The sequence below is a fragment of the Mastomys coucha genome, unplaced genomic scaffold, assembly GCF_008632895.1.
Source record: "Mastomys coucha isolate ucsf_1 unplaced genomic scaffold, UCSF_Mcou_1 pScaffold23, whole genome shotgun sequence".
Lineage (NCBI taxonomy): Eukaryota > Metazoa > Chordata > Mammalia > Rodentia > Muridae > Mastomys > Mastomys coucha.
Window position 1 is genome coordinate 8,598,217 of NW_022196906.1, and position 13,831 is coordinate 8,612,047.

At 44.2% G+C, this 13,831-nt stretch overlaps 1 protein-coding gene across 3 annotated transcripts in view; it reads right to left on the reverse strand.

Moving 5' to 3' along the window:
* The window catches only part of Amotl1 (angiomotin like 1), a 125,259-nt gene that overhangs the window by 99,454 nt on the left and 11,974 nt on the right, over positions 1 to 13,831 (reverse strand). For 2 of the 3 annotated variants that reach the window (XM_031346134.1, XM_031346133.1), the window contains exon 2: positions 6,655 to 6,781. In XM_031346134.1, coding sequence (XP_031201994.1) covers positions 6,655 to 6,763 — 109 coding nt within the window. In that variant the 5' untranslated portion in view covers positions 6,764 to 6,781. Of the gene's footprint in view, positions 1 to 4,759; positions 5,095 to 6,654; positions 6,782 to 13,831 lie in introns of those variants that run through there. The other variant, XM_031346135.1, reaches the window with a different exon arrangement.

Here is a 13,831-nt window from a genome sequence, read left to right on the forward strand (position 1 = left end):
TTGCTTGACGTTTGTAACTCTTGTATCAAGTTATCACAGTAAGAGCCAAGATTTTAAGCTCTACTAAAAATAAAACAAACAAAACCACTTTATATATTTATGTTCATTTAAGAAAATATTAATAGTGATGTATTATTTTGAAATATACAGTTAACACGTTTGGAGTTATTTAAAATTTATATTGAAAAAATGTATATAATTTCAGTATTGTAGACAAGCATCTACATAAGACTGTTAAATTGATTGCTGTTTTATATTAAACAACTTTTATAATATTCATTTTTATTATAATATTTTATAAATGTTAAAGAATATGACAAAGATACTGTAGGTATTGAAGGGGGGTTTCTAGAAGGAGTTGGGGTACAAAAGGAAAACAAAAATGTGATTTATTTCTATTTACTTAAAACATGTTTTTAAATGTTAACAAATTCAGATAAATTGAAATCATGTAAGTTTTGTCATTATAATGCAATAAAACTTAAAAAAGAAAAGAAAAAAAAAAGGATGCACCTCATGGCCATTGTCACTGTCACCCTGATACAGGACAAATCCAACAGGCTTCTAGAAAGTAGTTTATAAACCTCCTCATCGCTTAGTATTATTTCTTAATTTCCAAAGCTATAAAAATTTGTATTAGACAAGACTGTAACACTAGATCCAGGTTAAGGAAAGAGCCCATCATCCCATACATATGCAAACAAAGTCCACTTCCCATCTGCTCTAATCCCTATCCTCAACTTGAAATATAGCCCAGATTTTTATATATCCTGGGCGTTATCACTGGAACATATTTCAAAGTGTGTGTTAACTGCGTTTGGTAGCTCAAACTTGTGATTTCATGACTAAGGAGGCTCAGGTAGAAGGATCCCAAATTGAAGGCCTACCTGAGCTACAGATTAAGGCCAGTTTCAGAAAACAGACAAATAAATGTGTGTATGAACTGTTAAAATCAGTTGAGTGTAATGGACACAAAGGCTAAGTTGTGCTTCTACACACAAAATAAAGAATGCTTTGAATTAAAAGCAACATGTTTCTAAATTAACTTTCACTTCATTCTCAGTTGTAAGCTGAGGTATGTATGGCTATTTTCTGTTAGAGAGCAAGCAAATATATTAAAAAGTCACAGAAATAAAAAGCATGCCTACATTGTATCAAAAAAAGGAAAGAAAGAAAGAGAAAGAAAGAAAGGAAGGAAGGAAGGAAGGAAGGAAGAAGGAAAGGAAGGAAGGAAGAAGGAAAGGAAGGAAGAAAAAAGAAAGAGAAAGAAAGAAAGAAAGAAAGGAAGAAAGGAAGAAGGAAAGGAAGGAAGCTATGGGAATGTCATTATAACAAGTCAGATGGATGTGGACAGGGCAGTGGACAAGGCTCACTAGCCCTGGGGACGACACCGTTTCAAGTGTGAAGAACAGAGTGGGCCAAGCCTTCCTCTGCCAGCCTGTGTTCCCTGGCATGGCCTTGTCCTCCTTTCTGCTGGTCCATTTTCTGGAGGCCGCAGTAAAGAGCAGAATACAATGTAGAAGCAGGCTTCCTGCATCCTGTCCCTGGGGAAGACAATGTGCCCATGGCAGCACAGCTTCTGATCTGTAACCCTGTCTCCCATCTACACCTCTTAGAACAGGCTGACAGATGACAGATGCCAAGGACGATCACAAGCCCACCCACTCAGGGGCTTGTGGTTTGCTATGTTTTAATTGGCGATTGGTTACCACCCGGGATGAAGTGGCCAAGGTGCCATTCCTCCTTAGGGTTTAATATCCCTTCCGTTTAGCACAATCTTGCTTTAGGTCTTCAATGAAAAGAAGAAAACACAGTTGGTTTTCCTCCTCACACCTCAATTTATAAATTTGAGAAATTTATAAATTTAAATAAATTAGCTGCATAAGCAAAACAAAAACTCCATAATTGTTACCCTTGGCACAAACTGTAAGGATTCATTTTGGTGAAACACTAAGTAAGGTCTCTAAAATACCAAGTACCTACGCAAGAGAGACTGCTAACAAAAGCAAGCTGCCCTTGAAAGGTACAAGCCAATTGGATGTGTCCAGCCCTCCCCCAGGCCCTTGGCCAGGTACAGTACAAAAGTAAAGCTTTAAAAGACTCTGTACTCAACACCATAGCAAAGGAAATAAGCTCAGGCTGAGTCAAGATGTTCCTAGAAGATGTATGCAGACAGGAACCAGAATGAAAAATGATTCCAAAAATACCCACAGAGAGAAAGGGCCCTGCACTTCCCACTAATGCTCAGCTGAACCTACTGAAACCAGGCAAAATAACCGCTGTTGGGATTAGGGGCAAATGCACTTTCAGTAACTGAAATCTGCAGCCAAGCCTTTAAGGAACACAGTGCCAAGGAAGAGTGGTACAGATGCTAATATGCAGCAGCCTCTCTGGTCCCACACTTCACCCCTGCATCCTGGACTCAAGGGAGAACTGCTCTTCCAGAAATGTCATGGAGTCTTCCTGGACTGCCTGGGTGTCTCTCTGTCCACACTGGCATGGGTTCCTCAAGAGGTCACCTTGGCAGTCAACATGGTGTGCCTGGGGCAGAGACAGGCAGACGCCGGCACTCCAGGCCTGGCTTTGCCACTCTTCATTCCTTTGCCATGACATGCCCTTCTCTGTACAATGGATGGGAAGACATATTTGAACAGGACATGTGGAGTTTTAGAGCCGCTTCTCTGTTATACCCCAGGGGTGTGCAAGACAGAGCATCAGCAGTCACAGAAGAGTAATGAGGCTGGAGAGTGTGGCCTTTGAAGCTGGCAGAGAAATAACAGACAGGACAGAGGTCTGGGCTATAAAGACACGAGTCTCCGAGTCTCCGTGAGAGCTCTGCGGCCGTTCACTGTATGAGCCTAGCTTTACCAGATGCCTCTGACTGTGTGCTGTGTGTGACCCCTGGAGATAAGACCAGAGTCTAGTGAGGGTTGTTCTGTTTTGTTTTGTTTGAGACAAAGGGGGTCTTTCTAGGCATCCCAGGCTGGCCTTGAACTCTTTTGTAACCTACCTACACGGGCCCTGAACTCCTGATCCTCCCCTCCTATTACTTCGATCACCTCAGAAGTGAATACTGACAAAGGCGAGGCTTGGCTCACACACTGCATTCAGAAATGGCCACTTCCTTCCTTCTCCACACAGATCGGCTTCTCCTTGGCCCTGCGGGCCACAAGGGAAGTCTTTCTGTTTTGATGACCTACTGTAGGGAGACCTTAACCACTGACCTTCTATGATTTGCCTGCCTCACGCTGACAGGCTGGGCTTCCCAATCTTCCTGCCTCTCCCCTAAGGAGGAATGCAAACAGGGGTGGGGGAAGTCCCCAGCCTCCATCACAAACAGCTGAGTGAGCACAGCTAGCAGAAGAAGTGCTTTGTGGGTACCTTGAAAGGCCAGTTCACCACGTACCAAATCCCAGTTGTGGTAGATTGTACCCCAGGCCAGACCAAGCTGTACTGTGACACTCAGAGGCAGGCCAGTGGCCAAACACTGTCCTCCTCCTCCTCCTCCTCCTCCTCCTCATGTTTTATATGCCAGTGACTACAGATTTTGTCCAGAAAATATGTTCTAGGTTGTAAAAATAGGTTTGAAAACCCACTGGGCCAGGTCCTTTGAAGAATTTGAAAGCATATAGGAAGCAAGAACCAGGAGCGGGACTTTCCTTCGGAAACTCCTTATTGCCCCACCACCCACCCACACACACACCCACCCACCCACACACACACACACACACACACACACACACACACCCTGCGCTGAGGGCCTTCCTGGAGTTAGTCCCCTCCTAACAACTGCCTGGAGAAACTCAGGATAATTTGTGGACCTGCCTGAAGGTCTGTGACTCAGGATGACTGAGCCTTCCTGGCAGAGACTGAATTTTAATGAGGTCTCCATTAAGCCAAGAACAGAGCCCTAAGGCCTTCACACTTCAACTTTCCCTGGAACTTCACTAGAAATGCATCTCAGGAGCTCAGCATGGAGCAGAAAAATCCAAAGAAATAAAGGATTGTCTAGTGTGTTCTGAAGCATTCACAACTTATTTTCTGAGGCAAATAACATTTCTAATTTGTAAAATGTTAATTGTAAAATCTAATTTACAAAACTGTTCTCAATAAAGTCCTTGAAATAAGAAAAAAAAAAAAAGAAGCAGAAGAAGAAATGCAAATCCCACCCTGGGTATCAGGCCTCTAAGCTACCAGCAGCCTGCTGAGGTGGGGTTAGAGGGTGGTTGTCCAAGCAGATGACCCCAGGCCTTGCAATGTGTAGACAGAAACAGATGCACACCCCCCCATACGCACCCCCCCCCACACACACACTGCTTCAGAGTGTTCCAGCATCACTGTACTTTCTGCCTCTGCTCAGAGTTCTTTTCTCTGTGAAGCGATCACTTGTTGTTAGCCACCCAAGTCTGAGCCACTGGAATCTCAGATTTCCCAGGCAGAGTGAGGAGTGTTGGGCAGTGACTGGAATGGCCTATGGTGCCTGGGGTGCTGCACAGCCAGGCTCCAAGCTCAGCTCTATCATTCATAGCTGAATGACTCTGGACAAGTTCTCAACCCTTCAGGCCTTGTGTCTTCATTCATCCTCTGAGAAATTATTTGGTTTTTGGATAAGAATTGTTTGATGTCTATATCGATACAAAAAGGTCTTAGCCAGGAAATCACATATAACTTATAGGTAATTTTTGTAATGTATCCAGTTCAGACTTAGCTCTGCCACAGAGGGTTTGGCACAGTTGATTTCTGATGTGTGTTTTCTCACCGTTTCCCATCTTCTCAAGGCTCTATGTTATAGGCCATGCGCCGTTCCTGAACCCTGCCCAGGTCCTCTGAAGATCCCCGCAATATCAGCTGCCCACAGGAACTCTCAAGTGCCAGTCAGGCTGGCCACTTGTCACACTGTGTCCTCTAACGTCAATTCTGCTTCACTCTGTCCTGGGTGTCCCCATCACCGCAGACTGACAGCCTGAACGGATACCCAGTTTCTCAACTCTGCTGTGCTTAGCGCCATCAGCTTCAGAAGGTCACCTGAGAGCAGGGCTCCTTTGTGGGCAGCCTCAGCCCAGCTCTACCTCCCTCTTACAACCACCCTCGCCCCAAGGACCGCAGGGCTATGAGACTGATGGTCACAATAAGCACAGCCACACCTACGTTACCATGGTAACTGAGTCTTAAACCATTCTAAAAAATCTAGAGTTGATGATTCTATTGCATGGTTTCGAAGGCACCAGTGAGTCCCACTGACCTCTCTTCTCCCCGCTACCCTTCAGGCCATTGGCTGAGATGCTGTTCACATTCTGAGAACAATGGGAAATGGCTAGCATCAGGGAAGGCGGAGGCAGGGCAGGGGATGTTGGTGGAAGCAAAAATATTCTCACAAAATCCCACACTCAGGGTCAGCCTCAGGAGCTGCCTTCTCGGTGGGCATTGGGTACAAAGGTCTGTGGTTTCGGAATAGGCTGCAACAGTGTTTCTTTCCTCCCCCAGAGCTCCTGACGCTCCTTTTAGAACAGTGCCTCTCAACCTTCCTAACTCTGCAACCCTTCAATACAGCTCCTCATGGTGTAGTAACCCACCCCACCACCACCGTAAAATTATTTTCATTGTTACTTCATAACTAATTTTGCTAATATTATGGACCTCAATGCAAAATATCTGTGTTTACTGATGATCTTAGGTAACCCCTAGGAAAGGGGTCTGGACCCACAGGTTGAGAACCTCTATTTTTTAGAGGCTTTCCCTATGGTAGTTTTGGCGAGAAGAGATACTAAGGTATAATACATAAACACTGTCCATGTTCACTCTGTGTAAGCTCCTCCATGTCAGAGCTAGGACATATCAGAGTTGTGTCTAGTGATCCCAATGTCTATCTGGATTCTTTCTCTCTCCCTCCCTCTCTCTCATCTCATCTCATCTCATCTCATCTCATCTCAATCTCATCTCATCTTTTCGCTGTTTGGCAATGGGCAAGACACAACCAGGAGGCCCATTCTTAAAAAGCATGGGACTCAGGGATCTTGGTCTCTTCAGTGGCTCCGGCTCTTGCCACTGAGTTATATCGGTTTTGGGGCATGGAAGGGTGACTTAAACTCAGGAGAGGACCACAGTTCTGCATCAGCACTCTGCTTCATATAGGTATGCTCTACTCCAAGGAAGTGTCAGCACCCCCGACATTTAAGGCTGAGCCACACTAATTCAATAATTGGACAGAGAGAGAGAAATGGAGGGTCTAGCTTACACTGTTAGGTCTGGCTGCTCTGTCCTCCGCCTCGGTGCTTATAGCAAAGCAAGAACCCAGTGCCTGACATAGAGTGACAACATCTCAATGATGTTGGCTTGTAGCCCATCTGCTGAGGGCTAGAGCTCAGGAAATGGGAATCCACAGCGCCGCTGGTCCCCATCAACACTCTGCAAACAGTCTTAATCCTAGTTGCCCAGGGCAATTGTCTTTTCTTAAAGTCGCACAGGTAATGATGAGAACATTCAGGATCTGAGCATAGGTCTGTTTGACTTCTAAGCCCAAATGTGGTATTCTCTACCCAGCTACCCTTGAAAAGCCAACAGTTCTGGGTCCACAGTAAGCATAGATGGGCTGACATAGTGAAGGGCAGAAATGAGAGAGACCATGAGAGTCAGCGACAGGTAAAGTGGCCATACCCCCTCTGGTGTTGGGGAAATGGTGATCCCCAGTGTGTGACAGCCAGCTCCCTTCCTCCAGAGCCCAGTTCCTGTTGAGGTCCATGCTTTGACCTAGCCCCTCGTGCATGCAGCTCTCATCAAATGCCTGAAAGACATAAAGAACAGAAACGGGTGTGGATTACTGCTGACGCCCTCTGGGAGAGGATGCCTTCTCAGTTCAAAGTGATCAGTTTAGATTAGCTTGCAGTCTCATTGCAGAGCTATGAATCTGGCCTGAGCGTGAGGTGGCTGAAGTCCTCACGCCACATTCCTCTGTCCATTGGTGAAGAAATGTTCTCAAGCAAATGCGGTCACACCCGTATCTTGGACAAAGGACGTTCTTTTTACTTTCATGTATGTTACCGACTCCTAGAATTTCAGGGAAAGAGGGGAGGATAGGAGGAAGAAGAAGAGATAGGAGGTGAAGGAGAAGGAAGAAGGAAAGGAGAAAGATGGAAGAGGAAGGGAAGGAAGAGAAAATACAGTCGTATATATACCTGAAAAAATTACCAAAATCATCAAATTAAAAGGCTATAACTAGCTATCATTATATATAATTCATACATTTATAAATTTCTGCAGTTCCTTACAGGCTCAGTAATGGGGAAGAATACTGCAGGACCCCAGAGACCAATTTTCCACTTCCATTTGCCAAGCCCAACAGGAAGGCAGTGTCACAAGGATGTTTGGCTTTCATGAAAAGGTCCAGCTACCACACTAACTACCTCTGAGAAGGCCCTCCTGGGAAATAAATTGCATCTTCATTGATGACAACTCACGGCCAAACTTTTGCCCACATTACAAAGCAATGTTCCTAACATTGTGCATGGAGCACGGCTGCAAATAGAAGTGGTTTTTGAATAATTGAACATGACTGAGTAACGAGTCTGTGAATGTGGCAAGTGGGACCTCCACTGTGGCAGAAACCCTGAGCCCTGGCTGGCTGGGTGCAGTCGATGGTTTGCTAGAATCAGACCAGGTAGCTCGATTTGCTCTCTAGAACTTCCAGAATGCTGTTCAGAGCCGCCCTGTGGGTCTGCGCACAGCCTGCAGGGCTGTAGTCAGAGCGGGTCAATTGCTGCCTTCTAGATGTGGTGCTCCTGGGAGTTGCACCAAGCAAAAGTCTTAAGTGAAGCACCAAGGATGATAAAAATTGTGGTACACTTAGCAGACAGCTTGCCAGAAATCTGTGTTCAGTCTCAAGGTCTTATAAGATAATTCTGAACAAGAGTGAAGGTAACACAGTGGTAGCTGATGACAGCCCTGGACTTCAGAAGCCAGAGCTCATCCTGGCTCTAGCATTAACTTTGACCTCTGAACACATTCCTTTATCTGGGCTAAATTTTCCCAATCTTACGGAATGAATCAAGAACTGATGGTGACAGAGGGTGATTCAGGCTCCCAGGGTTTGCAAGCTAGAATATTTTGCTTTTACATATGTGTTTTGCATGGTGGTGACCTGTACAGGCTCATATATTTGAATGCTTGGTTCCCAGCTGGTGGAACTGTTTGGGAAGGACTTAGAAGGTGTGGCCTTGTTGGAGGATGTGTATGACTGGGGGTGGGTGCTGAGGTTTCCTAAGCCCATGTCGCTGGGTGGTGGTGGCACACACCTTTAATCCCAGCACTTGGGAGGCAGAGGCAGTCGGATTTCTGAGTTCAAGGCCAGCCTGGTCTACAGAGTGAGTTCCAGGACAGCCAGGGCTATACAGAGAAACCCTATCTCAAAAACAAAAACAAAAACAAAAACAAAGCCCATGTCATCACCACCCTCTCTTTCTCTGCCTTCTGCTCACAAATCACAAATCAGGCTCTCAGCTACTGCTCCAGTGTCATGGCTGCCTGCCTGCTACCATGCTTCCTACCATGATAGTCATGGGCTCTAATTCTCTGGAACCAGAACCCCAATAATAAGCTCTTTCTTTTGTAAGTTGACTTGGCTATGGTAGCTTTTCACAGCAATAGAAAAAGGCAATCTCTCTCCTATGTCAGTGGACTGAGGAAGCTGTATTATTTGTTCTTTGGCTAGTAGTAGGTAGTGTAATAGGTAGCCAACTGAGCTAGAGGATGCCTACTACCGAGCAAGAGGCAGTCTCTCTGCAAAACTAAGAATATAAGTCAAGTTGGGCAGCATAAGCTATAATTTCAGTACTTGGAAGATGAACACAGGACCATCAAGTGTTCAATGTCATTGTCAGCTATACAGAAAATCCAGGCCATCTGAAATGCATGAGGTATCCTTAAAACAAAACTAAACTAAAAACTAAAAAGTTTCTGGAGTAAATCTAATCTGAACCATGTCCATAATGGTCTTGTTTAATCAGCTGAAATAAATATAGAATGTTTATGTCTTTATTGATTATTAAATAATATTAGTAATACTCCTGGAAAAGATCTTATTTAGAATAGGCTAGAAATTCCAAATCACTCTATTAATCTCTATGTATCCCTGAGGAGTTGAAAATTCCAAGAGCTTTGTTTGATTTTTAATTCTCCTTCAGAGAGTAGTGTGTAAAGTGGATTCCTCAACTTCCCAGGCCCACTAATGCACATAGCCCTGAATTCCAGGGTTAGATTTATAAGATGCTGTCTTCAAGATAAATGAATCTCAGCTATCTGAGCATTTTAGGTTCCCCCACTGACACATCTGGACACTTAAACTTCACACCTCAGCTTGAGAAAGCCAAGCATCACATATGAAGTAAAACTGAACGACTCAAACATTATGTCACATCTATTACTGTAACTGCAGCACTATCCCTTGAGTCCCAGAAAGCCCTGGGGCTAGTCATAAAATTCTAGATTTTTAGAAAATAGTCTCCAAGCCTGTGTCCATATAAAGAAACTTAGCCAGAGTTTTCTCTAGGTATCTAACTTCTTCCCAAGTAAAATCTCAAAGACTAAACTAAAATGTAAGGAAGCCACATTAATCTAGTGACAAGAGAAATTACTGCAGCTATGCAGCGAAGGAGGGAATGGCATCTGTGTACCTGGAATGTAGCTGCCCTCTACAGAGATGAGCCACCTGCACACATGGGGGCTACGGGATGCTGGGATGCTGTGAGTCCATACTTGCTATTTAATAAATACTGGTTGAAGGAGGGAAGGAATAAGGAAGCATCACAAGTGAGTGAGGACCCTAGCCAGGCATTACATCCTCTTAAACTCCCAAAGGAGACTTGCTGACTTTGATGAAGTGAGGTGAGACAGCTGAGTAGCAGGGATTCCGATGTATGGGGATTTAGCACTGTCGCTCCTTGAAGCTGACTCCTCTCCGCTTGCTTGTGTGCCTCCAAAGTGAAGCCATCTCCCAGCCACTCAGGCCAGAATCCTGGCCAGCTGTGGCTGGTTGAGCATTTTCACATCTAGCCAGCCACTAGCCTTTGGTGATTCTCTGACATAGAGTCCATCTGTGTTGGTCCTCATTGCCTCCACTGCACTCACAGCAGTGTGTTCCTGATCTGTCTTCCCTCTGTCCTACTAATCACATTGTTGTTGCAGCAGGTGCTTTTGAATCCTATCTGATGAACTCCTCTCCAGCTGAGTCGACTCATTGTTCCTAAGAGAAAGTGAGGACTATTCAGGATCCATACAGGATCCAGCTATGGCTGGGTGTGTACAACTCCTCCATGGTCTTTTGGATCTTCATTTATACGTACATTCATGCACCTTGAGCAGGATTATTCTGGCTGATCACCATCCTCACTATGTTAACTACATCTTACCTAGCTCACTTTTTGACCTGGTCAAGTGTTCCCAGGGTCTTCCACCAGCTCCCACCCCTTGAGTCTTTTTGTGACTCAAGGTTTGGTTTACAATTTACTAGCTTAGAACAGAGACTGCTTTGTTTGTATTAGTATGTTTACATTTGTACAGTGGCTGTCGCAGAGTAAACGATACAGATATGCTGAACAAATGAATACACTTAGGAAGAATGAATATGTAGGAATGTATTTGGCATAAGCAGAACTCAGTTTAGCAAGTCTCTTTGAATAGCACTCTGTCTGTGCACTCTCCCACAGCCTCTGTTTTGGCAATTTCTCCACCTAGGCACACCATATCTACCTCTGCTTCTATCTGTTTTTGACTCTGTCTGGCTTTAACCGGCTAAGATCCCTCTTACCCATGATCCCACTTCAGCTTGCATATCCGCCCACCTGCTTAGCATGCCTGATTACCTGTGTAGACACCAACCTCCCTAAGTCAGCGAAATCACACCTGGAGCCCTAGTCACCAGGGCCATTTCTGATGTTAGGAATTTGACCTAGAAATACAATTCCGAAGAATCCTGCCTGTGCTTTGGTTATTTACCATCCTGTGGTTCCATCTGTCAAGGAGTTCATTAACTACAAGTACAATGCTTGGGGAATCAGGTAGTATATTCTGTTGTTAAAGGATTTAAACAACCATTGGTTCTAAGGACTGTAGACCTGACCATGGGAGGCAGGACTACTCGATGACAACTTGAGCTGTACATTAAAGTCTACACAAATGAGTATGTACCCATAAATGCATGCATATAAATTCACTCACTCATTTGATACATATTTATACAATCTTTAGAGTGGCTTCTGTGCCCTTCCACTGGACTAAATGGAGTCAAGGATAGATTTTTGTTTCCTTTTTCAAGGGAAACATGTCTGGACAGATTACTACAGGACAATGTAACAAGTGGACAGATCACTACAGGACAATGTAACAAGTGGACAGATCACTACAGGACAATGTAACAAGTGGATAGATCACTACAGGACAATGTAACAAGTGGAAACATGGGTGTACACACAGGGCAACACAAGGATTTGCCAAGAGTAGGTTCTAGAATCGTGAAGATGATCTGGAGGTCGGAGTTCAAGCCCTGCCTCCTTCTTGGCTCCCTAGCAAATGCTGTTCAGCCTGAGTTGAAGCCCCACCAGAGACGCTGAGCTCCAAGTCCCTAGCTAACTCAGGGCACCTGTGAAAATGGTCAAGCAATTCATATTTAGATTTTCAACAAAAGACTGATAATGTCCTGCATTCTGAACTGTTTTCAGCCCTTTCTGGACCTTGTTCTGTCCTTGAAAGGATGTCTAAATGTGAGATGTGTGTCTCTTTGTGAATAGCAGGAGCTCATCCAGTTCTAGTCTTCTCCATGCTTGTGGCAGGATTAAGAATTGATGGTGACATAAATTTATATGGCCCCATCCAGAAGCTAAATGAAGCAACTGACTGAAGTGGGAAAGAGAACACAGCATGGGAATTAGTCTCCTTTACTACTTAGTTCTCAAGCATCTAAGACTGAAGCCTCCATGTCAAGGGCAAAGTGTCATAGCTGACCACAGTTGAATGCTGGGTACTCTCCCCTTAGGGCAACCTCGAGGGTTTATTCTGATGAGTTCCAACATCTAACCTTAGAAGATCCATTCCATCTAGCTCAGAAGAACCCAAATATAGGAAAAGAAACACTTGGACTATTAACATTCAAAAGGTATAATTTAATAGCACTTAAACTTTGGAAAAAAACTACATGAATGTGTACTGTAAAGACATTGGTTTTTGGATAAATAAAAGACTGAGAAGCATTGGAAGGACAGAATCCTCTTCTGTCTGAAATGCTTGACATCTGAGCATGGAGCCAATTATTCTGTGCTTCTTACTTGTTTCTGAGAATCTTCCTAACATCATAGAACTGGGAAATTTCAATAACTTGAAAAACATTATTTAAAAGTAGCTTCTCCAAATGAATAGGGTGTTTTCAAAGCTACAGTATAATTTATTGATGTTAATATTTTAAGTATACCAATAAATAATTCATACTGCCACTCTCTAAGGAGCTATGGCAACAGGCATATTTTTAGGAAACATAATGAAGTTAAAAGTTATGAGATTCTCTACTGAACTCAGGCTTTCCATTTCCAAAGCTGGCCCATGAAGGACTAACTCAGGACTCTCTCCATCAGGACCATCCCATGCAGACTAGTTCCTGGTTCCCTTTCCTTTTAGAACTTTAGCACAGTCCTTTTGCACTGGAGACCACTCCTCTCATAAGATGATGGTCTATAACATTAAGGCCACTTTCTCAGGTCAAAGCACTACCTTTACCCTTACATTCTCGCTGGGAGCACAATGACCATGCTGGCTCAGGCAATGCTTGTTGAGTAGAGAGATTGGTATACTAGACTCTCAGCTGAGAAACACAACTCCTCACAAAAGACAAGTAAACCTGCAGTCCCAAAAGACAAGTAAACCTGCAGTCAAAATAAAACGTCTGCCACCAAAATCCACCATCCTGGCAGTTCAATATCCAGACACTAAAGAGGTCGTCAGCTCAGGAACTTTGAGAAGGTCATGGAACACTTGCCCCTCCATAAGGGAGTGGCTAATTAACATTCCTCAGACCACGGGGCAGGAACTGACCTGCAGGTGAGGACACATTCCACTGGACACACCGTTGGCCACTTTCAGACAATGGAAGTCCTTGCCACCTAAAGACCAATCAGTTTTAAAAGTCACATTGTTCTACCAATCATATTGTGCCTAAGGGGGGCAGCCCTGAGAACTGTATAAAGGCTTGCTGGATGGGCTGGGCATGGTCATTCTCTCCCTATGTGCAGGGTGACCCCAGCATGCCGGATTAAATAAAATTCCTCTTGCTTTTGCATCAATTCCTGTCTCCACATTGTTCATTCAGGGGTCTCTGGAAACTGAAGGCTCTCCGGAGTCTTACAATACAAGTTGATGAACAAAGAAAAAAAGCGTTTGAAGAGATTGCAGTTCTCGTCTGTGTTTTCTTAATGTGTCAACCCAGCATGAGACTGTCCCCCAAACTCAGTTTTTCCAGTATGCAAAAGGGGGCTCACAAAGTCTCTTCTCCTTTCCTGAGCACGATTTTGGGGAAAACAGACATCAGCTAGAGAATATGCAAAACAATACACAAATATACAGCAGCTTGTCCATCTTAACGGATTTGTTTATAGACATCACTCTATAATCCGTGTTGCATTTCAACTTGGCTGCTCCAGCTGTGAGGTGACAAGCCTGTGGGAGGCAGGGTAAACATAGTAGTTAACAGCAAGGACTTTGGGGACAGCTCTGAAGCAAAATCCCAGTAGTAGCAGTGGTCTCGGGCAAGCTAACCTGATAAGCCTGATTTTTTTCATTTCTTTTTTTTTTTTTT